This window comes from Actinia tenebrosa, unplaced genomic scaffold (genome assembly GCF_029948245.1).
Source record: "Actinia tenebrosa isolate PJP-AT-01 unplaced genomic scaffold, QUT_ActTen_1.0 PGA_scaffold2__45_contigs__length_23673736, whole genome shotgun sequence".
NCBI classification, from domain to species: Eukaryota; Metazoa; Cnidaria; class Anthozoa; order Actiniaria; family Actiniidae; genus Actinia; species Actinia tenebrosa.
Genome location: NW_028292579.1, coordinates 13,268,110 through 13,293,554, shown reverse-complemented (window position 1 = coordinate 13,293,554; position 25,445 = coordinate 13,268,110). Strand labels below are relative to the sequence as shown.

Below are 25,445 nucleotides of genomic sequence, written 5' to 3'. Positions count from 1 at the left end.
TCCGGCTTGGCTGGGTTTTCCGGCCACAATTTGTTTATCTTCGCATTTCAAATATAATCAAGCCACAAAAAAGGACTAACAATCTATCCAGAGTCAAAATCACTAATCAAAAAAACTCTTTATTCGATTTTTTTGAGAGTCTTATTTTGCCACAACAATATCTATGTTATTCACCGGCCAGGAGGTCCGGATAGAGAAAAACTGTGCCCGAGGTCTTGAATGTGAGACGGAACGAGGCCGTTTGGTCTAGGTCCGTTTTCAAGGTCGAGGGCAATCCGTTATCCCATGCCCGCGCGAACGAATGATGTAAGCCCTACGTCAGGACACCAGACCGCGGGCAGACAGAAAAGACAAAATATCGGCTCCCGCTTGCGCAGCCAATCAGAGTGCACGAATTTTAGGATACCGGACAGGAAAAAAATAACACAATTTTCCGTAAAGACGTGGTGCTTGAGGACCTGTTAAGTCATTTTTGGTCGAGTTCGGCTACTTGCAGGTAGACTCATTTCCTCACTCAAAAATGAAGCTAACTATAGTCTTCCTTTTAGCGCTTCTCTCTCTGGCTATTGCTGGTAAGTTCGGATAAAGTACACTGATTTGATACTATAATGAATGTAATAATTTTTTATTATTCTATACATTTGAACAAGCAAAAATTCGTGCAGAAAGAGAGAAATTTTTTCTAACACAAAAGAAAATAAGTACTTTCAAATTCAAAGGTTGCATTTTAAGAATTTGAAATAAGTTCAAAGATGTCCAGTTCCGCCCTTTGTCTCGTTTACCTGTTCACGGGATGTTAAATCTCTACGAATTTATTCACATGTAACCTAGGCTATCCATTTTTATAAGAAAATGTAAAGTAGTAAATTCGATTTTGCTAAAATTTTGTGGGTTTCGCTAAGATTTTGGAAATAAAATTTCGAGTATATGAAAAAGAGTCCAAGAGTCCTAGAAGGTAAGTCGATGCGAAAATCGACTTCTAAAAATCAGTCGCTATTTAATACCACTTGCCAACATCTTGGAAGGATACGACGGCGTTACTTCAAAGACCAACATGATCTGGAAACTGATTGGAAGAATTCCAACAAAAGGGCATTCAAAATTTTATGGGTACTCTCCCATAGTCAAAAATTTGAATGCCCTTTTGCTGGAATTCGTACAATGAGCTTCGAGATTATTTTGGTCTTTGACTTACCTTTTAGGACTTTTTGGACATCCTTTTTTGCCTTATGGGTTTAAATCTGGGAGAGACCGCGTTTTTGGTCAAAAAATGGAGCTGAATTAAGTAGAGTGACTTGGAGCCGTTGGAATACGCCGAAGTTTCCAACATTTAGATTATATAGGGGAGAAAAGTGGAGGGGTACCTAAAATGGCTAAAAAACGCGTAAAATCAAAAACTTTTAATACAAGACGGTAAGTATATTTCTTTTTTTTTTATATATATTCCCAAAATCTTAGCGAAACCTACAAAATTTTAGCTAAATCGAATTCACTACATAAATTTTCTTATAAAAGTGGAGAGCCTTGGTTAGCTGTTTTTTCATATCAATGATTTATTCAATACGTATTCGAATCTTCGTTCATCGTCCAAGTTAGATCTTTCTCGTCCAAGTTAGATCTTTCTTTTTTCAAGTATTTGACCCGAACAATAAATTTCTAATTACATCTTGGTATTTACTCTCTCTAAAAGTTCACTGTTTGAACTTTGTTGTCTTGTATGATTTTAGATAATAGCGAACAGAACTTCTTGTCTACCCTTTCACAGTTTACCAAAGACAGACAGGAGGCCATCGACCAAGGCGTTGGTACATTATATATTTTTAGTCTCCCCGATTAGTAGGGTACTTGTGCCCGGCTAGAAGATAGAGACTTAAATAAAGTTTATTATTATTATTATTATTATTATTATTATTATTATTATTATTATTATTATTATTATTATATGTATATATGTGTATTTTGTTTAATTTATTGTATGTTTCCGTAAACTATTGGTCAAGTTGTAAAAAATCAAGTCTTTTTATCAAAATCTATCAGCATAAACCTAAAGTACCGTTTCGTTGTAGAATTACAGAAAGCTGAATGGCAGCTTTTAATAGGCTTGCCGGAGTTGCAAAATGCGCTGCATCATGGGGCTTTTGGGCTCTTTTGGCTCTTTTAGGGGACGATTTAATGCTTTTATCATGACTGTCCAATCAAGAAATAATTGGACGAGGAAAATCCCGAGGACTGATAAAATTGGATGAGGCCGTAGGCCGAGACCAATTTGGCAGTCAGAGGAATTTTTTGAGTCTAATTATTTCTTGATTGGGGAGCATGAAATCCCATTACCTATTAATTATATACAATATCAACAAGACCTGTCCAATTAAGAAATTAAACCTATATGAGATTAATGAGAAGCTGTATAATTAATAACAATAATAACAGTCCTAACACAATTATAATTATATAGGAAAACCACAGGGAGCCCAATTTATATTAAAGTGAATGGTGAAAATAAAATTATAAAAATTATTATTATTATTATTATTATTATTATTATTTTAATTCGAGGTCAAGATAATGTCCTTCGTAATGCGAGAGTAAAAAAAATAAAAAATGCACTAGAACAATTTTTCGCGTGCGCTTATGTTTTCCTATATAATTTTCCTATGGTATCTAATGTCGATCTTATGTGTATTTACTTTGACAAGGGAGGAAACTACAGTCGCCATATTTGAACAAATAACTCAATTTAAACCACGATTTCATCGTATTTTAAACCTCGAACTCCACAAAAAAAACTTGATCAAAATGATCCCTAATGTGGAGAACTAATTTATTTAAAACTCTTTTGGCACTTTTTCCAATGTTTTTGTCTTTCGCTTGCAGAAAAGTTTCCGCCATGTTATGTCAAGGTTCTTACCTGCGTAGGACTCGGGCGAGAACGAATTTCGACTTTATTACTCTCCCGCACAGGATTTTTGTAACGTGTACTCGACCCACCACCAGCCACCCCACAGGACTAGTTTTGTTCTGGAAAATTCCTTCCACAAAGTCTACTATGGTCGACATTTTTTTTTCTTTTTTGGTTGGTTTTACTTTGAAAAATGAAAGATAACTACAGATAATTCAACACGATATCAGGTTTAGTGAAAATTATGATGGATTTCTTTCATTTAACTTGAAATTTTGGAGATTTCCGGACTTTTTCAGGACAAAACTGCATCATCTCGAAATCTTGTAAGCAAGTAGGTCTTTAGTCTCCCCCACAGCCGCTTTCAGTGTCGTCACGCAACGCTTTCTCCCCTGAGAGCTACTCAGGGGAGAAAGCGTTGTGTGACGACACTGAAAGCGGCTGTGGGGGAGACTAGTAAGTCTTGGGCTCCCTGTGGTCCCTAATACCATGGTGCTCAGGGATATTAAAGGTTCCGACGCACGGTGCAACATTGCACCCAACATTGCAAGCAACAAATTTGAATCGGAGTGACACACATTGCAACAAAAGCAACGTTGCATGCAACAAGTTTCAGGGGTACTCACGCTGCAACATTCCTGTTCCGTGCAATGTTGCATGCAATGTTGCACCGTGTGTCAGCATGTTAAAACACTTTTTCCGTACTCCACCGGTTCAGTAATAAAGAACGCAGGAGTGACAACTTTCGTGGATATTCTGGTTGAGTGACCAAGAACAAAACAATCTGAGTCGAGGCTCAGGGGAAACAAAAGAACAACTATGATTACGCTAATGTTTCCCCGGAGCCTCGACTTGGATCGTTTGTGCTTGATTACTCAACCAGAATATCGAAAGCTGCCATCTTAGAGAAAACGTTTTGAAAGTGCATAGCTTTTCACAATTTGCTATAATGTTTAAAAGAGTTTTTGTTAGCATTTTGGATGTACATTTCTCCGCATTTTTTTATTTGAAAAAAGTTTTTTGTTTACTAGTGAAAATTCTAGCCTGGCATTCAGGGCAAATCGCTCAAAATTGTTGAATGTGGAATTTTTCCAACTTAGATGCGTTAGTTAGTACCTGCGGTTTCTGGCGTCATAGTAGTCAAAGGGTTCAAATCCCTATGACTTTCGCTTACTCCCATGTTGTATTACTTATAATCAGATTATATATCTTTATTACATATTTTTTGATGCAGGTCGGTTGTCGGACGGTCGATCGAAGCGAGAAGTAAGTCTGTTCACTAAAAGCTGGTTGTCTAAAAGGGCCATTGGACCAATCCGCGGTAAGAGTTTCTAATAAGCTAACTTGCCGTAAAAATATTTTCAATGTAACCAAAGTACCTTTGTTGTTCTTTTTGAGAAATTGGGTTTTAAGTTATGATTTTTTAAATACTGGCTTATATAACTGATGAAAAGTGTTTGTAAAGCGCTAACAAAGTTTCTCTTGTAAACAAATCAAGCCAAAGTCTGGCTTTCGCGCTTAAAATTCCACAGGACTCCCGCAATCTGTTTTTGTTTTTGTTTTCTGGAATCCTAAAATGTATACAATTATGTTTTTAAAACTTCTGTCTTATTTGATTGACTATCCTCAATAGCCAATGCAATTCGTTTAAACCGTCCAGACATTCTCAAAGAAGGCAATGGTACAGGTCGAGTAGAAGTATACAACAACGGAAGATGGGGTACCGTATGTGATAAAGATTGGGACTTTCAGGATGCACAGGTAAACACTATAAAAACAATATAATCGTCTAGGTCTGGGTAGGTTTGGAAACATCGGTTAACCTATGCCAAACTCATGTGTAATGATGACTGGAATTTGACACCTCTTTGTGGTAAACTTTTCATCATCAGCACCATTTCAAACCAAGAAATCTAGACTTTTAACATCAAAATTGCAACGATTCCGTGCGTTTCAGAGGGCAAGGGATTAGCTGTAGGTATGGTCTAGGGGCCGGCTAGTCTCTCCCCTGATAGTTCCCCGGCTAGAACATTTTCTTGCGTAATTCGTACACCCAAGGGCGGAAGGCCTTAAGGTGGCTCGACCCCCTCACGCTTGACCGCTACCTTCCACTTTTGGAACGCTAGTGCATAAACGTCTTTTATCCTATTGCAAATCTTTTTTGCACATAAGTCACATAAAGATTGAATTAATGTTTCATGCAGTTTTTTATGAGATCGGACGTCATAACACGTGATTGCGATGAAATATTTGATTTCGTTTAGTTTGCAGATCGTTCAACACTAAAATGCTTCGTACCACATAATTATATACTAGATGCCTCCATTTGTGGGGATTTTTGAAAAAATCTATCTAGCTAATAATGAGATATTTGAGATTATTTAAATATAGCGCATAATCTACTTCAAAACTGAACAATGGATTTCATACGGCCGAAATTAATATTTCAGAGCTATATATTCACAAAAGTTATTGCTCATTCAGTTTTACTCTGTATCTAGTTTTTAAAGGAGCATTTTGAAGGTAATCGACTTATGCGATTTTGTGAAAACTTATAGTGCAGAAGACGGGGTAAACATTTGATGCGCACTTTTCATCGCAGTTTTCTAGTCAATCTTACTAGATCTTCCATTATTCTAAAATTCGCTGATCATTTCTCTCAAAACTACGTCAGGATACAAATTTGAACTTAAACTAATATTAAGCAAAATTGCAAGACTATTGAACTCATTTAAAGCGATCTAAAGCGAACGAGAAATACAGAAAACATTGATCGTTTCCCAACGATTTGATGCTCTGGGAATTCTATTGTTTGCTAATGATCATAACACCGAATTCTTTCGCACCATGCACGGTCTCATCTCTCGCTTGGCTGCTTTCCGATTTACTCCCGAAGTATGGTTCTTTATCTAAACTCAAAAGTCTTACTCGCTTCTTTCTTGAAGTTTTAATTTGAGGCATGTTTGCCGATTCTATTCACTCACACTGACAAAGTACATCATGACAAACGTCCCACGTTTGAATAAAAAAGCAACTGTTTGTTACCAAACTTCGGGGGTAAATCGGAAAGCAGCCAAGCGAGATGAGACCGTGCATGGTGCGAAAGAATTTGATGTTATGATCATTAGCAAACAATAGAATTCCCAGAGCATCAAATCGTTGGGAAACGATCAATGTTTTCTGTATTTCTCGTTCGCTTTAGATCGCTTTAAATGAGTTCAATAGTCTTGCAATTTTGCTTAATATTAGTTTAAGTTCAAATTTGTATCCTGACGTAGTTTTGAGAGAAATGATCAGCGAATTTTAGAATAATGGAAGATCTAGTAAGATTGACTAGAAAACTGCGATGAAAAGTGCGCATCAAATGTTTACCCCGTCTTCTGCACTATAAGTTTTCACAAAATCGCATAAGTCGATTACCTTCAAAATGCTCCTTTAAAAACTAGATACAGAGTAAAACTGAATGAGCAATAACTTTTGTGAATATATAGCTCTGAAATATTAATTTCGGCCGTATGAAATCCATTGTTTAGTTTTGAAGTAGATTATGCACTATATTTAAATAATCTCAAATATCTCATTATTAGCTAGATAGATTTTTTCAAAAATCCCCACAAATGGAGGCATCTAGTATATAATTATGTGGTACGAAGCATTTTAGTGTCGAACGATCTGCAAGGCTAAAATTATTTTCTAAACGAAATCAAATATTTCATCATAATCACGTGTTATGACGTCCGATCTCATAAAAAACTGCATGAAACATTAATTCAATCTTTATGTGACTTATGTGCAAAAAAGATTTGCAATAGGATAAAAGACGTTTATGCACTAGCGTTCCAAAAGTGGAAGGTAGCGGTCAAGCGTGAGGGGGTCGAGCCACCTTAACTGCCGTCTGAAGTCCATAAGACGCATCTCCTCTGCATGCGGATGTCTCGGTGGTATAGCACAGTGGAATTGATTTTTTTCCTGTTTGTGGGTTCAATCCCCGTCGTATCCCGATAAGAATTTCTATTTTCTATATTCTAAATTAAAACAAACGACGCTTCGTAAACTGAGGTAAACTTTTATTTTTCTTTGACTATTAACATGTTTCGGCAAAACGTTTGCCATCTTCAGAAATACAAAGAGAGTTGAATAGAAAGAGCATTACGTACCCGGTTTGTATTATACCCTCAATAAGTCTAGTTTGATATTATGGGTCATGATATACCAGCATCAACCTTTTCTGGCAATAAAATTCCTTGGTAGCTTACAAAAAGCAATCGAATCTGTTTTAGGGATATGATCCTGCTACATGTTCCTTTTCGTAATCCCACTTTCAGATATATATACCAATGCATTATAATTACATAGGTTGTTTGTAACGAGCTTGGTATGGTCAAAGCTGTCCACGAGTCTAGAAAAGCTAAATACGGTCAAGGAGTTGGCGACATCTGGATGGGAGGGTTACAATGTAGTGGTGAAGAACTCTCTGTATGGAATTGCAAACGGGACCACGAGAAGGGTACTCAAGGGTGTACACATGCTGATGATGCTGGCGTCAAATGTCTTCACACTGGTAAAAATAATGACAGCGGAGACTTTAGTTAAGAGTGATAATATGTGATAATCTCTATCACTTTGCTGCTCTGGGTATTATTCACGGCTTTATCACTTATATAAACTATTGATGTGAAATAGAACGAGTTACGCAGATCAGTTTTGACAGATGCTACCGAGGGCTACTAACCCAAAAACATGAAATGCTTAAACTACAAAAAAAATATTTTTTCCTGTCATTCTAAGAAGTTGTATCTCCATTCGTAGGCTTACCTGCCATCATCGAGGTTGGCTGTTACAAAGATCAGAATGAGCCGAACAGAGCTCTTCGGCATCTGATCGCCAACTTACGAGACGAAATCGATTGGTATAATGTCCGTAGTATGGTAACGAAGTGTGCCGAACGTGCACACGAAGGTGGATACCAATATTTTGGTATTCAGTTTTATGGCGAGTGTTGGGTGGATAAAGAGGGAGCAACGCGATATCATATGCACGGGAAAGCTGAAAGTAAAGATTGTTTCGAAGGTAAAGCCATAATTTACAGTAGAAGGTTTGACATGAAAATGGAATAAACCGGAATTCTAATAAATACTTTGTGAGAGCGAGATAAAGACAGACAGAATGAGAGGGCGAGAGAATAAAGCCGTAGAGAGCAACGGATCAAATGACTTTTCATTACAACGAAATTCGACATAAATACATACATAGTTTTGTTTGAAATCATAATCGTTAACATATATTGAAAATTAAGTGTCATTTAGGTACAAGGGTAGGTATGGCTAGGTATGGCTAGGTATGGCTAGGTATGGCTAGGTATGGCTAGGTATGGCTAGGTATGGCTAGTATGGCTAGGTATGGCTAGGTATGGCTAGGTATGGCTAGGTATGGCTAGGTATGGCTAGGTATGGCTAGGCTAGGTATGGCTAGGTATGGCTAGGTATGGCTAGGTATGGCTAGGTATGGCTAGGTATGGCTAGGTATGGCTAGGTATGGCTAGGTATGGCTAGGTATGGCTAGGTATGGCTAGGTATGGCTAGGTATGGCTAGGTATGGCTAGGTATGGCTAGGTATGGCTAGGTATGGCTAGGTATGGCTAGGTATGGCTAGGTATGGCTAGGTATGGCTAGGTATGGCTAGGTATGGCTAGGTATGGCTAGGTATGGCTAGGTATGGCTAGGTATGGCTAGGTATGGCTAGGTGTGGCTAGGTGTGGCTAGGTGTGGCTAGGTGTGGCTAGGTGTGGCTAGGTATGGCTAGGTGTGGCTAGGTATGGCTAGGTGTGGCTAGGTGTGGCTAGGTGTGGCTAGGTGTGGCTAGGTGTGGCTAGGTGTGGCTAGGTATGGTTAGGTGTGGCTAGGTGTGGCTAGGTATGGCTAGGTGTGGCTAGGTATGGCTAGGTGTGGCTAGGTATGGCTAGGTATGGCTAGAATGCATGCCATACTAGGTATGGCTAGGTATGGCTAGGTATGGCTAGAGTGCATGCCATACTAGGTATGGCTAGGTATGGCTAGAGTGCATGCCATATACCCGTGAACCAAATCCAAACCCGGCTTTTAGTTTCGTATGCAAATTGCCCGGAAAATTGAACTACTGAACATACTAATTTGTGCAAATTCTAATACTGACTTCAACCTTATTTCGTAAAAAATTGGGCCAACTTGATAGTTGAATGCTTTTGTTGTCGCCATGCAGGTACCGGCATGCATTATACGAACTTCGTGTACAGATTTGCGCCATGGAAGGATCTTGGATGCTGGACTGATGTTGAGGCGGACCGGACAATGAACAAGATCATCGTGAACCTCAGATATAAAATTGACTGGTTTAACATGGACAAAACAGGTAGCTTTTCAAACGTACCTATTAATAATTCGCATCGTATTCGGTCAGTGGATGGCGGTCAGTGGTCATAATTTTTAATATGATAAAATTTTAAAATTGTATTTCTATATATATACATTCAAATAGCGGCATTAGGAAGTTCCTTAAAGACCTATATCATATAAGTTGCATATCATATAAGTTAATTGTAATATTAGATGAAAAGGACACAATTTTTTTATTTCCTTTTATGAATTAAAATGAGCTAATCGGAGAAGCCATATCAAAATCTCGTTGCCATGTTTCACTGATTGTACGTTCCATGCAAGTACCTCGATCCAGCTCAAAACCTATTATTATTAAAACAGGGGCGGCGGAAGCGGGGGGGCCGGGGGGGCACTGGCCCCCCCACTAGATTTTTTGGGGGGGCCTGGCCCCCCCAGAATATAATGCCTCACACAAACAAAAAAAACGCATGAGATTTGGTTATGATTACCATTATTTATTATTTTGATATTACATAATTTTCTGTATCTAAAAAATATACGATATATCTAGCGACGACTTGCATCATTTTTGTGTCTCTCAGCACAATTGCAAGTGGTTTAATGCGCGCAAAATGTTACTGATTGAAATATCACACATACACGTTTGTAATCAAGCTAAACAGGGAGGGGGGGGGGGGGTCATTTCAAGGTACCGTGAAATATTGGAGTGCCCCCCCAAAATTTTTCAGCTTCCGCCGCCCCTGTAAAACCATAAACTGAGTTATTTATTATCTGAGTCGAATAGGGAGGTTACATGGTTTTGGTACTTTTGGCGTTGAAGAGGAGGAAATATGAAACAAGGTTTTAGAATTGTTAAATTTATTTTCTAAAAATCGAATGTTTTAATATCATTCATTAGTTAATGCTAGAAAGACAGAGACGTTTTAGTTTAATACCTAAAACTTGACAGTCATGACGTTACTTGAAATCCAACGTAAAGTTGAATAAGGTTCTAATACTGACCAACTAATGACATGCACTTAATGATTGACCAAAATTGTAAATCAATTTTTTTTCTTCGGCGAAGGGGTGTTTGGAAGGAAGTTTGAAAATACTCTGAGCAGCAACTGATACTTATAAACATTCCCTCACTTTGCCCAAAAAGTCTTAGCTTATGATGGTATGACTGTTTTTGGAAGGTGGCTGAACCAGTTTAACAAAGACCAAAAAGAAAGCAGCTCACTTTGCATATTTCTATTTATTTTCAAGTGTTGGATTGCTACGAAGCCGCTAAGCAAGCCGGCTTTAGATACTTCTCCGTTCAGTATTATGGTGAATGCTGGGCATCTAATGACGAGAACTTATACCGGAAGCACGGCTACAGCGTCAACTGCTGGAATGGTGTGGGAGGAGAACTCGCCAACTACGTTTATCAAGTACTAGAGTGATTAAAACAGATCTTCTCTAAATAAGACAAACAAAAGGTGTGTTTGACAATAGATACACTAGGGTAATATCATACCAGTTACTTTGCTGCAAAAATAATTGTTTGGGAGTTTAAAATCGGTGGAACACCTTTGTAAGGAGAATGGGCCGGACATGTATGGGACAGACTGGGACATAATAAAAAATAGCGATAATTCTAACGCGCATCTCATCTTTTTGCAATAACAAATCAAAGTACACGAGTTTATAGAAAATTGATAAGTAATTGATAAATAACTTGAATAACATTCTTAGATCTAATAACAATGTTATTTTGTTTCAGATGCTATTGTTTCCTGCTATAGCTTCACCAAACACACTTTGCGTTGTAAAGGGGTTTCACTGAGAGGAAAATAAAGTAGAACTAACATGATAAATCCGCTTTTCGTGATTGCACTTGCATTTGCATAATAGCGTTCATGGAAATCTTTTTCTCCATCCGATTTTTTTTATTTTTCCCGTTTTCTATTTTTTTCCCTTAACCTACTTTTTTAAACTTTGCTGTCTATATTCTTTCTGCTCTCTTTAAATTTCACACTCTTACCCTTTCTTCGCATGTGGATTACTGCCAAAGACTAACGCATGCACCCATACGCGCCTTCGAATCGGAAAACTAGCTAAAATGAACCAGCTAAAATATTATAGAATCTAAAAAATCTCACTATGGAAAGTAAATAATAAGTGCATGGGGTTGTTAATAGATATGAATGATCTTAACCGTCAGAAAAAATGCGTTAAGAACAGAGATTGAGCCATTAATCACTCGTGCCGGTTCGAAATTTTGCAATTTATTTTTTAATTCTCCTTTAGATTCTCAAAGACTCTGATACTAGTAAACCGTCCCAACCAGGGTCTGGACATGTGAAATAGATGCCGACAAATATCTTGTTAATAATGTAAATATATTCCTTAAGGCGGTCAAAATTTCAATTTTTAGCGAATGTATCTTGTAAGTATGAACTCCTTGAGATTTCTAACACAGAGGTCCTTTCAACTGAAGTACAATTTTTTTACTCGTGTTCCCTGTTCTTCATAAATTCTGCATAGTTTTACTGTACATTGCTGATCGACTAATGCCCACTTATTTATTTCATCAAAAACATCAAATAAATCACAACACAGGGACCCCAAGTGTAAATGTCTAACATTACTTCTCTAGGTGCGCAACTTTTCCAGCAATCACATCAAATATTTCGATGTCATGCAATATCTACTTTAGCAGTATTCTTGGAAGCTCAACCAAGTAAATACTCCATGCATGTTGAAACCAGGTCTTCCACTCCCCGCTTTCCAGGTATCCCAGTGTACCCAAGTACTCCAGTAGTACTAGGGCACGAGTAATCGCTGAAGCTAAGCGTCTAGTTAGTTTTAAAACAGTATCACAAAAACATTGGCACCTTTATTGACCCCTTTTTTTTTTTTTTGTTAACAGTTTGTAGTGCCAAGTCCTCATTTGGAAATTCTTTTGTATCGAGAAGCTCATTTGTCTACCCTGTCATATTTTTATTTAACCTTAAAGGGACAATGCAGTTTATTCAGTCTGGATTGGATGTCTCGGGTGAATTGGGAAGACGCCGCCGCTTAATTTGGTTGTTTATTCAGAAGAAGGAGATAATTGAAGTCTTTCGAGTCAAGCAGGAAAGGAAAATTAACGCAATTTTTTAAAACAATGAAACTGTCTTGAAAGTATTGCGAAGTCTATTTCTAAATATTAATCCGATCTGTCGGTAGCCTTAACAAGTGCGTAACAAAACTCCTGCAGTAGGCTTTTCGTGTGTGGATTGGTAGATTCTATTACATGTTCTTAGGGCTAATGATAGCAGATTACCTTGAGCTTCCCTGGGTGATCCAACATTGATAACGTTTTCTATCCTAAAGACTGATCGGCTGTTCTTCTTTTTTTCTTTCTTTTTTAATATACTAAGGACTAGTGTTCTAATAATCAACCATAAAGGATGTTGAAATACAATTATAAAAGGCAATAAAGGAGTTGTTTACACATCTGGTTTTAGGTTTGACTTTCCCTTTGAAGTTCACATCAACTTGTGTTAATTAAAATCGACGCTAATTTCCCCCCTGACTTTTCAAAGTAGGACTTCCTAATAATAAGACTAATTCTACTTTTAGTATTTTTGAATCATGATGAACCATTTTTGTCTTTGAATAAAGCATTGTCAGCAAATATCGACCTCAAAAGCGAGCGTCTCATATTTGCAACCAGATTCCCACATTTTACCAATTGAAACCAGAGACCTCTTTTCTTTTCTCTTCTTTTTTCCTCGTCTTTTTTGTTCGTTTGTTTCTTCTTTTTTCCCTTTTTCTTTTCTTTTCTTTTCTTTTTACTTTCTTCGATAATCTCAAGGCTCTGTAGACATTATACCTGATTGGCGAAATATAATTGACTCCATCTAGTCACAACTTACAAAAAGTTAGAATGAAAATTTCGGATCAAGGATTCTTTTTTTTTTTTTTAAAAAAAATAGTACTTACAGGGTTTAGTTATGTTGGACAAAAGCGTTATTTCTTTGTATCATATCGATATCCGTGTGATAAAGCCATGAATAAAAACCATATCAGTGAAGTGATACGATATCACTTCACAGTGAACTGGAAACTGTGAGTTTTGATCTAGCATCGATCCTAAACGTGTAATAAACAAATTATCACATGTTAAGACCCTAATATCTTTTTATTCTCTCGTTTTCCATATCATACCATATCACACTCGCTCGTATCATATGGAAAGTCTTGAATAAAAACGATCAAGCTCTTAATATTTGATTCATCTCTATTTAGTTTATTTAATGGTTAGTATTTTGAGACACCATGAGACGAAAAGGTTGATGTGGATATGATTCGTGTGGATGGAATGGATGGACAGATAATAGGGTGTATAGATGCATGGGTAGAGGTATGGATTAATGGAATAACTGACGAAGAGTAGCGATAGCTAGAGTAACTTCATTTATGAAACGCCGGTTAACTCAATAAACCATTCGGCATTCCACGTTCCACGTTCAGCAAGGGGATCGCGCGCAACTGAATTAACAACAAACGCCAATCAAATTTATAATCTTTTGCATTTCTGGAAAAGGAAAGAGTAAACTCAAAATAATCAAGGAATAATGAATTTTGCTTGAGTTTAAAGATATTCTCCTGGTGCAGTGCTTCTTTATTAATTATATAAAGCTAAGTCATGCAGTTTTCTCTTATAGCATAGTTAAGTAAAACACTGCTATTATAAGATGTATTTAGTATACTTCAGCTTCACTGAGTGCCGTAAATGAATAACTTGAATGTAAATAACATCTTTATAATGATTATCCCGAGAATACTATACAGTCAATTTATAATACAGTCGATTCATGCACCAACATAGCAGCCGAAAAATAGTTTGCGCATCCATTCAAACAGCAAAACTCAATACAAAAGAGTTAATTATTGCATCAGCGCAGTCCTGACTGGTGTTATACAGTTTAGGTTATACATTCTGGGCAATGCTTTCTAATTCCCTCGACCCCTCGTTTTGATATTTATTTTCACAACTAATTTATTGTACGGCCATGTACATATGTGGTATATAAATTTGCCCTTATTTCAAGACCAACAAAAACATGAAAAGTTGAAATAGGGTTACATGTTTGAAGAAAGCTTGGAAGATTTATCTAGCTGCCATTTCATTTTCTGTTCCCATCATTATATTCTTAACGATTTTTTACAGCTCAGGTCTTAATTTGTTCTTTTGGCATAAAGGAAACGATTGTTTGGACTTTGACAAATGGTGGTTTCCGCTACAGAAAGTGATTTCCTAGTTAGTGCAATAAACTGGAATGTGTTTTAATTCAAATACTTACTCTGTCGCTAATACTAAAGCATGGTTCTTAATGCTTTTCTTACTCTTTTCGATTCACTCTTAGGCTTTTTTGACGAGGAAAACTCGTGTTCCCAAGATCAGCACTTTGAGAGAAAGTTGTTGACCAAAATACCACTCGGTCAATCATGTGAGTGTTATTTCTTCTTCCTAATTTGCAGGGCAAAACTCTAAGAATTTTGTAGCGAAATTCCTTATTGGACAACGAATAAATGAGAGGATTTAAAGCTGAGTTGATATAGTGTAGCAGTTTTATTCCTGCTGTTGTGACGGCACTGGGAAATAGGTCTGGACGATAGCTTACTATGAGATTGACCAAGAAAAATGGTGCCCAACAAGCGATAAAAGTTCCCATTACGATGGCAAGAGTTTTAGCTGCCTTAAGCTCCCTTTTGAAGTAGTAAGTCTGGCGAATCGGAAACACACGCCTTGCTTGAGATAAAGCGGTCTTGAAAATACGAGAGTATGAATAAATCATGATGAATGATGGAAAAATAAAAGATACAATAAATACAAATGTAGGGAAAAAATCCCAGTGGACAGTAACCAAAGCAGCCAGCGAAACAGCGAAAATCCAGATCGCTGCGAGAGCAATGTTTGCACGTTTGGAAGTCATTATGTTTGGATAATGAAGTGGTTTAGTAATGACAATAAATTTATCGATACTGATAGCACACAGATTCATGATGGAAGCCGGTGGAGAATAAGACATCAACACATTTCCAAACAGTGTACGTTGTTTTGTTACAAAGGACGTTCGATAAATAAAAGCACTGGTTGAGTTGAAAAGACAGCCAAATTGGGATGGATATGGAAGCTACTAAAATGTCAGTGACAGCCAAGGATAGGATGAATGCTACACTCGCATTATGTAGTGCTGATGAGCGATAGAATGCTACAAATACAACGCTGTTGCCCAAAAGTGCAAGCACGATGACCACAAAAAGGGCAACGGAATAAACAACCACAACTGCTGGTCCTTCCTGGGAAGTTGACGAAGTAGTGTTCATCACTAAGGTACACTAAAAATGTTGGATTGTTTTGAAACAAGTGTAGTGTCCCTTCGTCTCTAGCCTCTTTCGTCTTTCCAAATTACTTTACTCCTTTATCTTTCGAACTCCTCGTCGTCTCTTTTTCGATCCGCCTGCCAATTTCGCTGCTTGCACCAACCAAGCCGACCTAGTATCCAGGCAACCAAGCTCTTTCTTTGTCGTGAAACCTGTAATTAGAAACTTATTTCAAATACGATTTATGGAATAAGAAGATTTTTCAGATGCTCATTTAAAGTTCCTTTTCTCTAATCTTATTTAAGTCTGCTTGTAAACAAGAAGCACAAAAATAATTGCTTTCAAATGCTATCATTTCTAGCTCAATGTTATTGAAATGTTTCAAGATGTCAGATCCACCGGATGAGTTCTTAGTACCGGATTATTGTGATTGACACCTCAGTGTCAGCTCGCGAGTTTTCATGTTATTCAGCTGGCTTAAAAACAATACAACTTTTGGCGGTTGACTTCAAATTGAACGAGTGTTAAGAGCAATGGCTGTAGGATACGACATCACATTAAGATACTGCCGGAACACTTCTAGCAAACTGAGGCTTATCGGGGCTTTATTTAATAATCAAAAAATATTACTGACTTCCTAGGAGTTCCGCCCAGAAGTAATAATTCAACTTTCTATTTTCCTTCCTTTTCGTCTCTCTTCCCTCCGAATTCAGACTATCTGTAAGTTTCCAGTCATAATTGAAAAGTAAAATTCAGGTTAAGATTCAAATTTTAGATTGAAAAAGTCAAGAAATTTTTCTGTGTTAATTGTGCTAAGCGTCCTTATACTGGAGATAATTTTATTTCATTTATTAGAAATCCTGACATTTGTAAAGGATTTTGTCTCGCCAATCAAAAGAAATCAGTTTAAGATTGTTCCGGCTACGGTAAAATATTTCTTTATCTGGCGAGACAAAATCCTTCATTAATATTATCAGTGATGATCAAATAATATTATTGAGTATTCTATTCTATGTTCTTTCTGAAGAGATTTAGGTTGGTTAGAACATGAACAATAAAAAAATAGGATTTCTTGTAAAGCAGACACTAAGTTTTTATCAAACCCTTTGAAATGCTCATACACGACAGTTTATTATTTTGCTCAAAATTACGGTCAAAAGCTAACTATTTAGCAATAGTCCTCCAGCACGAATGGGCTATGACTGAGTCAATAGGCTATGAGGCCGAAGGCTGAATCGGCTACAGACTCATATTCCATGAGGACGAGAGGACTATGTACTTGTTTTAGTCAAATCCAACTAGTCCGGCGGTCAAGTATTTAGATGCAAACAAGTCTTGATTTAAAGTTAAATTCAATTTTTTGGCTTTGAAATCCGGCATTTTTGGCTACTAGTAGGCTATGACTAGTTATTTACCTACATGTGAATGTAACGCGCGCGCGCGCAGAGATAAATAGGATTTGAGCAAACAAAAAACTCTTTCTCCGTTTCCCCGATATTCACTTCACCTTTGGCGAATAATTGTTAAAGTGAACCTACACCCTATTTTTTTTACATTCTTAATTGTTTGTACTGAAGATTTTAAAATGTTTTGTGGTATTTTGGTCACATTTGAAAAAACATTAATGCAAAAAATTGATTTAAAAATACGAAATGTGTCATGGGTCCATTACATCAGAATCAAAGCGGGAGTCTGGGTCCGAGTGTGACGTCACCGCAGGCCATGACTTGTTGTTTGGTACCTGAAAGTTAGTAAACAAATCGAGTACTTTTGAAAGACAGAAGAGATTTTTGAAGACAAATTCGTGAAGATTTAGAAGTATCCCTTCACCTGATTTAGGAGCATCCCTGAACCTTATTTAGCGGTATCCCTTCACCTGATTTAGGAGTATCCCTCCACCTGATTTAGGAGTATCCCTCCACCTGATTTAGGAGTATCCCTTCACCTGATTTAGGAGTATCCCTCCACCTGATTTAGGAGTATCCCTTAACTTGATTTAGGAGTATTCCTCCACCTGATTTAGGAGTATCCCTTAACTTGATTTAGGAGTATCCCTTTACCTGATTTAGGAGTATCCCTTAATTTGATTTAGGAGTATTCCTCCACCTGATTTAGGAGTATCCCTTAACTTGATTTAGGAGTATTCCTCCACCTGATTTAGGAGTATCCCTTAACTTGATTTAGGAGTATTCCTCCACCTGATTTAGGAGTATCCCTTAACTTGATTTAGAAGTATCCCTTCACCTGATTTAGGAGTATCCCTTCACCTGATTTAGGAGTATCCCTTCACCTGATTTAGGAGTATCCCTCCACCTGATTTAGGAGCATCCCTTAGCCTCATGTAGAAGTATCCCTTACCTCAACCGATCCACACTTGATCCTGAGATGAGTCGTACTTTCGAGCTCGAATTGTCGAATAATCGTTTCAGTGTCATAGCAATGGAAATAACGCACACTTTTTTTTATGGTGGTTTTAATTGCGTCACTGTCGTCAAAGCAAACTCTGTGTTATAGAAGTGTAGGGAGAGGATTCGGGATGGGTTGAGCAATAATTAACATTTGTGAAGTTAATTGTTAATTCTAAATTGGAATATGACAAAAATGTAATAAGATAATCACTTTTTCTAAAAAAATATTCAAATTCATGATGATGTACTATAATAAGAAAAAAATAGAAAATATTATCTGGATCCAATGGGGTTCGAACCCACATTCGAAGATTTTATAAAACAAAATAAAAAAAATTGATTCTACTTTGCCATACCCCCAAGACATCCGCAGAGCTGAGGCGGCGTATGGACTTTGGACCTGACGGCGATTAAGTCCTTCTGCCCTTGGATGTACGGATTACGCAAGAAAATGTTCTGGCCGAAGCATCAGGGGAGAGAGCAGCCGGCCCCCTAGACCATATCGGCTAATCCCTTGCATCATTGTCCGGAATCGGTTGAAAAATTTATGTTAAAAAGTCTTGTCTATTTGGTGCATTGTTTTCGCGGCTATTGTTATGCTGATTCACCTGAAACCGTGGTCCAGAGGGGAAAACGTGGACTTCAATTCTTGACTTTCACATCCCCATAATGCTTTGCGTTTTTGGGGGGTAACCAATCAAAAAACTGTCCCAAATTGAAAGGTTTCTTAATTGAATTTATGCTATACCTGCTTTTATCTGTACAATACTGATTATCAGTTTATTCCAAAATATATTTTTGTGTGTACAGATCATGAAGAGTTTTGGTCTTACAGAAAATGTATTGACTTACGAAAAAAATGTTTGAAATTTACCGTCGTCCTTTTTGATAATTTCTTTTTTTCAAATTACAGTATTTAAGAGTATCAAGAGAATATGAACTAAGAGAAGGAATCATACCTATATAGCCTTGTAACCATCATGTGCACAGTTTGATGCTATTTTTAGCTTGAGATATTTTGAGTGAAGAACCTGATTGGTTGATTTCTTGAGGGTAGGCGGCTTCCAGTTTTGCAGTATACAAAAGTCTGTGTTTTTTTCGTGGACGTAGCGAAATAAGGCGCTTTTCGTGTCCTAAAACGAGGCATTTAAAAGGAAGCATAATTATCGCGCGGGCATGGTAACGAGTTAAAAATAGCATCAATGATTCTAAAAATAGCATCAAAGTGTGCACATGATGGGGCACGGGGATTCTTTCTCTTAGTTCATTTTCTCTTGAGAGTATCCTTTTTTCAAATGACCGTATTTAAGCACAGGTAGCCCAAGCTTGGTTTCTGCGTGGTTATTTTTTGAATTTAGCCCGTTTTAAGTTTTTTTCCCCACCAGTTACCACGCAGAGCGAAAGAAGTGCTATTTCTCAATGATCGGGTAAAATTTCGAGGCTTTATTTCACGTTTCAATGATTTTATTGAAATTTTTGATGAATCTCCATACATTTCCTTATTCTTGGCTTTCACCCACGTGACACCGGTCTTGACAACGGTTGCTATCCGCCATCTTTGTGCCCCTCGATAGTAAACAAACAGACGCGACAGAGAGATATGTGTGAACTTTTCACTGAACATGGTGCATTGTATCGTAGTTGGTTGCGGTTCAAAGAGCGGTAAGAAAAAAGTTTCCTTTTCTTCAATACCTAAAGTGATATCGAATCAAGGCGAAGAGCACGAAGAGTTGACACGAGAGCGGAGAAGGCTTTGGATTTCGGCCATCAGTCGAGGCGATACTGACGCGAAGAGGGTTCTTGAAACCGAACGTGTTTGTGGTCTTCACTTTGTCTCTGGAAAGCCTGCAAAAGTCTGGGACAGATATAATATTGATTGGGTTCCAACTATTAACCTTGGCAAAAAGGAAAGTCAGGAAGAAGATCTGAAGGAAGCAGCGAAAGCTAAGACAGAACGAGCTGAAAGGGCAAGAGAGCGCAGGAAGCGAATCATAGAACATCAGCAACTTGGAGTCGAGAGGAAAAAGAAGGACTTGAATCAAACTGGGAATGCTGTCCAAGATATAGAGTTTTCTACCGAAACACAGAGTAATTCATGTTTTAATATTGAGCCTTCTTGCAGCAGTGCGAATGATGAGCGTGAAGAAATACTCGACAAGAGCACCCAGACACCCGTAGTGACTTTCAAGGACGAGTCAACACAGATGGACTTAGACTTAACTTATTGTGAAGGTTCACAGAACGCTGACACACAGACAGATGAATTTGAATACATGTTTTTAAAATCTGCATATCAAGCTCCGGACAGAGAATTCTTCGATACAGCTGATAAAGTTCGATTTTACACAGGACTACCTTCCTATGAAGTCCTGATGGTGGTGTTTGAGCATGTCGCGCCACATGTTCAACGGAAATCTACAGTTCTTAATAGATTTCAAGAATTTGTGCTGGTACTGATGAAGCTGAGACTAAACGTTCCCTTTCAAGACCTAGCGTATCGTTTCGTGGTGTCCCTGTCAAGTGTATCAAGAATATTTACCTCTTGGATATTGGCAATGGATTCTAGGTTGTCCTGCTTTATCCATTGGCCTGAAAGGGAACAGTTGTGGAAAACTATGCCAATGTGCTTTCAATATACATTTAGGCGCAAAGTAACTGTCATAATCGATTGCTTTGAAGTTTTTATTGAAAAACCAACAAATCTTATGGCCAGAGCTCAAACGTTCTCATCTTATAAGCACCACAACACCATAAAGATCCTTATTGGTATCACTCCCCAAGGTACAATTTGCTTTGTTTCTGAAGCTTGGGGTGGCCGCACCTCAGATAAATATTTAACTGAGAATTGTGGATTCTTAGATAAGTTGACCCCAGGGGATACAGTCATGGCTGATCGGGGATTTACCATCACAGAAAGTGTTGGTTTAAAGCATGGAAAACTGGTAATTCCAGCATTTACCAAAGGGAAAGCCCAGTTAGATCCCATTGACGTTGAACATTCAAGGAGGATAGCCAGTGTTAGGATACACGTCGAAAGAGTGATTGGTCTACTGCAGCGAAAATACACTATTCTGGAAGGAACACTGCCCACAAACTTTGTAAGCAGCAACCAGAATGGGTCACCTGAATTCCAGGTACCAATCGTTGACCGCATTTTGAGGGTTTGCTCTGCACTTGTTAATTTTTGTCCTTCCATAGTGCCATTTGAGTAGTACATTTTTCATAAAAAGCAGGGGTGGTAACAATGTTTAAAGTTTTTTCTATAATAACATTATACCAGGAGAAATCATTATTACATTGCGACAGGCACAAAACACAAAAAAATCACAATTACTATTTCACTAGAAATAAAGCAACAATTTTATTCACGTTCTTCAACAAGTCCAAATATGGAGGGGACAAACAATCTTAAAAATTAAATTTTGATATGAAAAAGGGCATGAAGGAAAAAGAAAGTGAAAATAACTCTTTACCTATGGCCTAATTTTTCATCTGAGATTATGTGCTAAGAAGATAACTGTGGCTAACACATGAATACTGATTTTGATTCAACTAACAATTTTTTAGCCAGAGAGAAATTGAAAAATATTATGCCAAAGGTAAACAGAGGTCTAATAATATTCAATAGCAACTGAAATGTTTATTAATTAATTTTATTGCTAGAAATATTGCTCTATGCATATGACTCATTGTCATGTTACTGTTTCTTCCCTGATACACCATTTCCCTGAACATGGGTTCCTGCTTATTTTAATATTGTCACTAGATTTCATAATAAGAGATGTAGATTGAATCTCGAAAGAAAAGATTTTAATATGTTGGTGTATTTCTCAAAGCAGAATTAATCTGTTTTGACTGAGCCTAAAGTAAGAAGCTGATAATGCTGGACAGTTCAGACACAAACATTTTTACATTTTATTCACTGAGTTCCAATGAAAAGATGTCTGATTTAAATCGCTTAAATGAAGTATTTATTTTGATTATCAGCTTTTTGCTTTTGGTTATTTATTAAAAATTATTTATTATAATATTTATGTCATATTACTGACTATTACTTATCACTAATAATTTTCTTTGCTAAAGAATGAATTAAAAAGTTGGAAACATGCTTATTTGTCCACCTTTAAGGGAAGCTAATAAATGGGGACGCATTTTAGCAACATCAAAAGTTACATGACTGGGGTTAGTACCAAAAGCCAAACACGTAGCAAAAGCAACTGAAAAAACTCCGCAGTCGCTACCATTACTTTGTTGCTGAACTGGTACAAATTCTAAATTAACTAGTCTTCCACCGATTAAGTCATTTGCTTGCTCCTCTATTTCCTGGCTAATTGCATGATGGTAGAGACTATCATAAAGATTTACAACACCAGGTAAGCATCCTATATTGCTAATACATACCCAGTGATCAGTCCCTGTATGCAAAATCTGAATAAATTCTCCCGAAACTACATCAAAGTTCCTTACTCTTCCTAGGGTTGGGCGCTGAAATCCCTCAATTGACTGGTTTACATTCTGCAATAATACTTGGGTAGCTTGAATTATATCACCATTAAGCCATCCAGCAGGATCACTGATGAGGTCATAATCAGCATTGTTTAGTGTTGCAAGGGCACTATACTTGTCAACAACACCGGTTGTAACCTGTGTGATTTCAATATCATCTTCACTGTCACTATTACAATCATCTGTTTGTGATTCTGAAGTTTCTGGTGATGGTGAATTGCTTGGCTTGGCAGAGGTTGTCTTTGAAGAAGTAGAAGTGGTAGGTGTGGATGATTTGTTTTCTTTAGCTTTACAGGCACCACACACCCACGTTGACTGGTGATTCTTTGGCATTCTTTTCAATCCCAAACAGCTAAGATGAAAAAAATGACCATTTGTACAGTTGGCATTGTGGCACTCGACCAGTTTATCACTTATGAGTGCCTTTGCATTACAAACACAGATAGCATTGCATTGCATTGCAGCTTGGTTGACAGTAGATGGTTTCGGCTTGGCTTTTGAAGCCCCAATTCCTCTCTTAAACTGTGGCAGCCTGCTGCAGTGAGGACAATACCATCTTTTAGGTATGGACTTCCCACCTACAGCCAAACATTCTATGTGAAATTGGCCATAAGGACAGTCAGCATTACTGCAGGAGACCATCTCATCACTGCACTGTCCTCTACAAAAGCAGACTGCTTGATCACCTGGAACTTTAATGATAACATTGCACTTTCTTGTGTACCACCGTCCCAAGATCTCAGGGAGTATGCCAATCCTCCAAAATGCTTCAAGCTTTTTCACGACAGTTTTGAAGTGGTGGGGGTCTGGGTAAATTCTCTCACACACAATGTGTGCATTTCCATCTGAATCCACAGCACAAACAACAAAGTCAGCATATTTTCTTTCTGGCAGAGTAAACAACTGTTGTTGAACCTGTAAGTAATAATTGTGGCTCTTCTTTAGCTTCATTAGGCCATTTACCACCTCAAGACAAGAGTTTTTTTGTAGAACATACTGCTTAAAGTCACAGTTGGGGATGGAAATGGGACATTTCACCTCTCCACATCCCAATCCGCAGCAATTGCAAGAAACTAAAAAGTCTGGGGTTGCATGGATGAAAGGAAATTCCCTGTTGATGAACAAACCATATCTCTTAAGTTCAAAGTTAATATGCTTTGTTTTCATTAAGCTTTCATATGCATTAATGGCATACTGTTCGTACTTGATGCCATGTCGAATGGCCTTGTTATCCAGCTTGTACAAGTGGGGGTAGCAGATAGATTGGATCAGTGACTGGGAGGGCTGAGCTAGGTTGGTGTTGTAGGCAGCACCACATACAGAGGCTCCAATTCTGCCAGCACGATGTCTAAAAAAACCTGGGCCCTTAGCTTGATCTCTTGTGTCTTGCTCAACCGCTTTTATCTCCTCGTCTGAAATGTTCAGCTTGACATCTAAGCACTTTCGCAACAGTTCTAGATAATCTAGATCTAAATTACAAGGCTCGTAAAGATCACATAAAACTGGAACATTCCGACTTTTGGAAATGAAATGGTCAGCGAAGGGGTCGATTAAACTTAACAAAGCAGCTTTTGTTTGGCAGTTGTAGAGTTTTGTGTAAAATTCCTCCTTTTCCGCTGCTGAAACTTGGGCTGAAGGGTTCGGGTCTCGTCCAGGTCCAGCTTGATTTTTACGAGACTGTCCTAAATTTTCATCATTCAATTTATCAATGTTACTGTCTAGAATCTCTTTGAGTTTTTTCGCAGAAGAGAAATCTATGTCCTTGGCCCTTGCGTAAGATACTTGGTTGACATACGTGGGAAGAAGCCACGTGCACTTAACTTGGGTACAGGCTAATTTCCCGTTGATTCTTGTCCAACATTCGATGTAAAATAAGACGCTGGCAACATGCGAACAAGATTCTGCTAGGCCTGCTTTACAACCCAAACAATGAGCAGAAAAAATCGTGCCATCCTTGCCGGCAATGATCCAAATATCGGCCAGAGGGTCATTCATGCGTTGGGAATGGCGAACTTTCGCCACGACCACATGCTTGCTTGAGATAATTCGTCCTCTTACTGAAGCCACAAATCCAGACACCACTTGATTATATGCTTCCAAACTCTTGTAATTTTTAAACTGATCGTTCGTATAATAGCTCGTCTGCAAAACCAAGTAACTAAACAAATCTGACTGCTCTATTGGAGGCAAACATTCAGGATCAAACTGCTCACTTGGTATGGTGACTGGATCAACGCCTACTGCCTCGATCTTCTTCAAATAACGTTCCTTTACATGACTTTCAAGACCTGATCCATATTTCGAGAGCACTGGCACAGCCATTTTCCAAAGTTTTGAGACGTCATTTGTCTCTGAAGCGAGCTAAAACTCTAAACACTATAAAAATGGCCTACTATTATCATAACATTTCACACTCGGAGGGGCACAAAGATGGCGGACGCCCATATTTGGATAGGTCGAAATAGGTCAGTGACGTCACGTGAAAGCCAAGAATAACAGGACACCACAGAAACCAAGCTTGGGCTACCTGTGATTTAAGAGTATCCTTTTTTCAAATGACCGTTCTTGACTATTTATGAACTAAAAGCTAGTTTTTCGTTTGTCGTGATATAATTGATCCTATTTTCTTTAAGAGTGGGGATAGATACTACTACATTCAAGCAATAGCTTCAAGCTGAATTATAGCACAATTAAATCGCACTCCACTGGGTCATTGTTATGCGCCATTAAAAATCCTTTTCTTAAATTGCCCGTACGCCGTTCCGAGGTTTGACAGTCTCATAATGGGAGCTTTTTTCCCTGTCGGTCTTCGTTCGGGCGAATAAGTCTGTCAGCCCTTGGGCCTCTCCCTCATTGCGTTTCAAGAAAGTGTTATATTTTGTAGTGTAATTTACGACAAGTGTTCTGTAGTGAAAT

The 25,445-nt window shown here is 37.9% G+C and overlaps 3 protein-coding genes and 1 pseudogene across 3 annotated transcripts; 2 read left to right on the top strand and 2 right to left on the bottom strand.

Annotated features, from left to right (window-relative positions):
- The first annotated feature begins 429 nt into the window (after nt 1-429).
- On the top strand, nt 430-11,114 carry LOC116304276 (uncharacterized). Its single transcript, XM_031713984.1, has 9 exons — nt 430-572; nt 1,728-1,805; nt 4,134-4,220; nt 4,533-4,660; nt 7,256-7,460; nt 7,709-7,969; nt 9,137-9,286; nt 10,522-10,736; nt 11,021-11,114. Exons 1-8 carry the CDS (start codon nt 521-523, stop codon nt 10,698-10,700), a joined length of 1,140 nt encoding a protein of 379 aa, XP_031569844.1. The 5' UTR covers nt 430-520; the 3' UTR covers nt 10,701-10,736; nt 11,021-11,114.
- Nucleotides 11,115-14,084: 2,970 nt separating this feature from the next.
- On the bottom strand, nt 14,085-15,766 carry LOC116304273 (histamine H2 receptor-like; annotated as a pseudogene).
- Nucleotides 15,767-19,528: 3,762 nt separating this feature from the next.
- LOC148909279 (uncharacterized) lies at nt 19,529-22,131 on the top strand. The gene has a single exon (XM_089034586.1). The coding sequence runs from the start codon at nt 19,646-19,648 to the stop codon at nt 21,233-21,235; it is 1,590 nt and encodes a 529-aa protein (XP_088890712.1). The 5' UTR covers nt 19,529-19,645; the 3' UTR covers nt 21,236-22,131.
- Nucleotides 21,366-25,019, bottom strand: LOC148909278 (uncharacterized). Its single transcript, XM_089034584.1, has one exon. The coding sequence runs from the start codon at nt 24,849-24,851 to the stop codon at nt 22,113-22,115; it is 2,739 nt and encodes a 912-aa protein (XP_088890710.1). The 5' UTR covers nt 24,852-25,019; the 3' UTR covers nt 21,366-22,112.
- Between the last annotated feature and the right edge of the window lie 426 nt (nt 25,020-25,445).

Coding starts and splice junctions, on each gene's coding strand:
- LOC116304276 (XM_031713984.1), top strand. CDS start 521: ATGAAGCTAACTATAGTCTTCCTTTTAGCGCTTCTCTCTCTGGCTATT. Junction 1,806..4,133: donor GGCCATCGACCAAGGCGTTG/GTACATTATATA, acceptor TTTTTGATGCAG/GTCGGTTGTCGGACGGTCGA. Junction 4,221..4,532: donor GGCCATTGGACCAATCCGCG/GTAAGAGTTTCT, acceptor TATCCTCAATAG/CCAATGCAATTCGTTTAAAC.
- LOC148909279 (XM_089034586.1), top strand. CDS start 19,646: ATGGTGCATTGTATCGTAGTTGGTTGCGGTTCAAAGAGCGGTAAGAAA.
- LOC148909278 (XM_089034584.1), bottom strand. CDS start 24,851: ATGGCTGTGCCAGTGCTCTCGAAATATGGATCAGGTCTTGAAAGTCAT.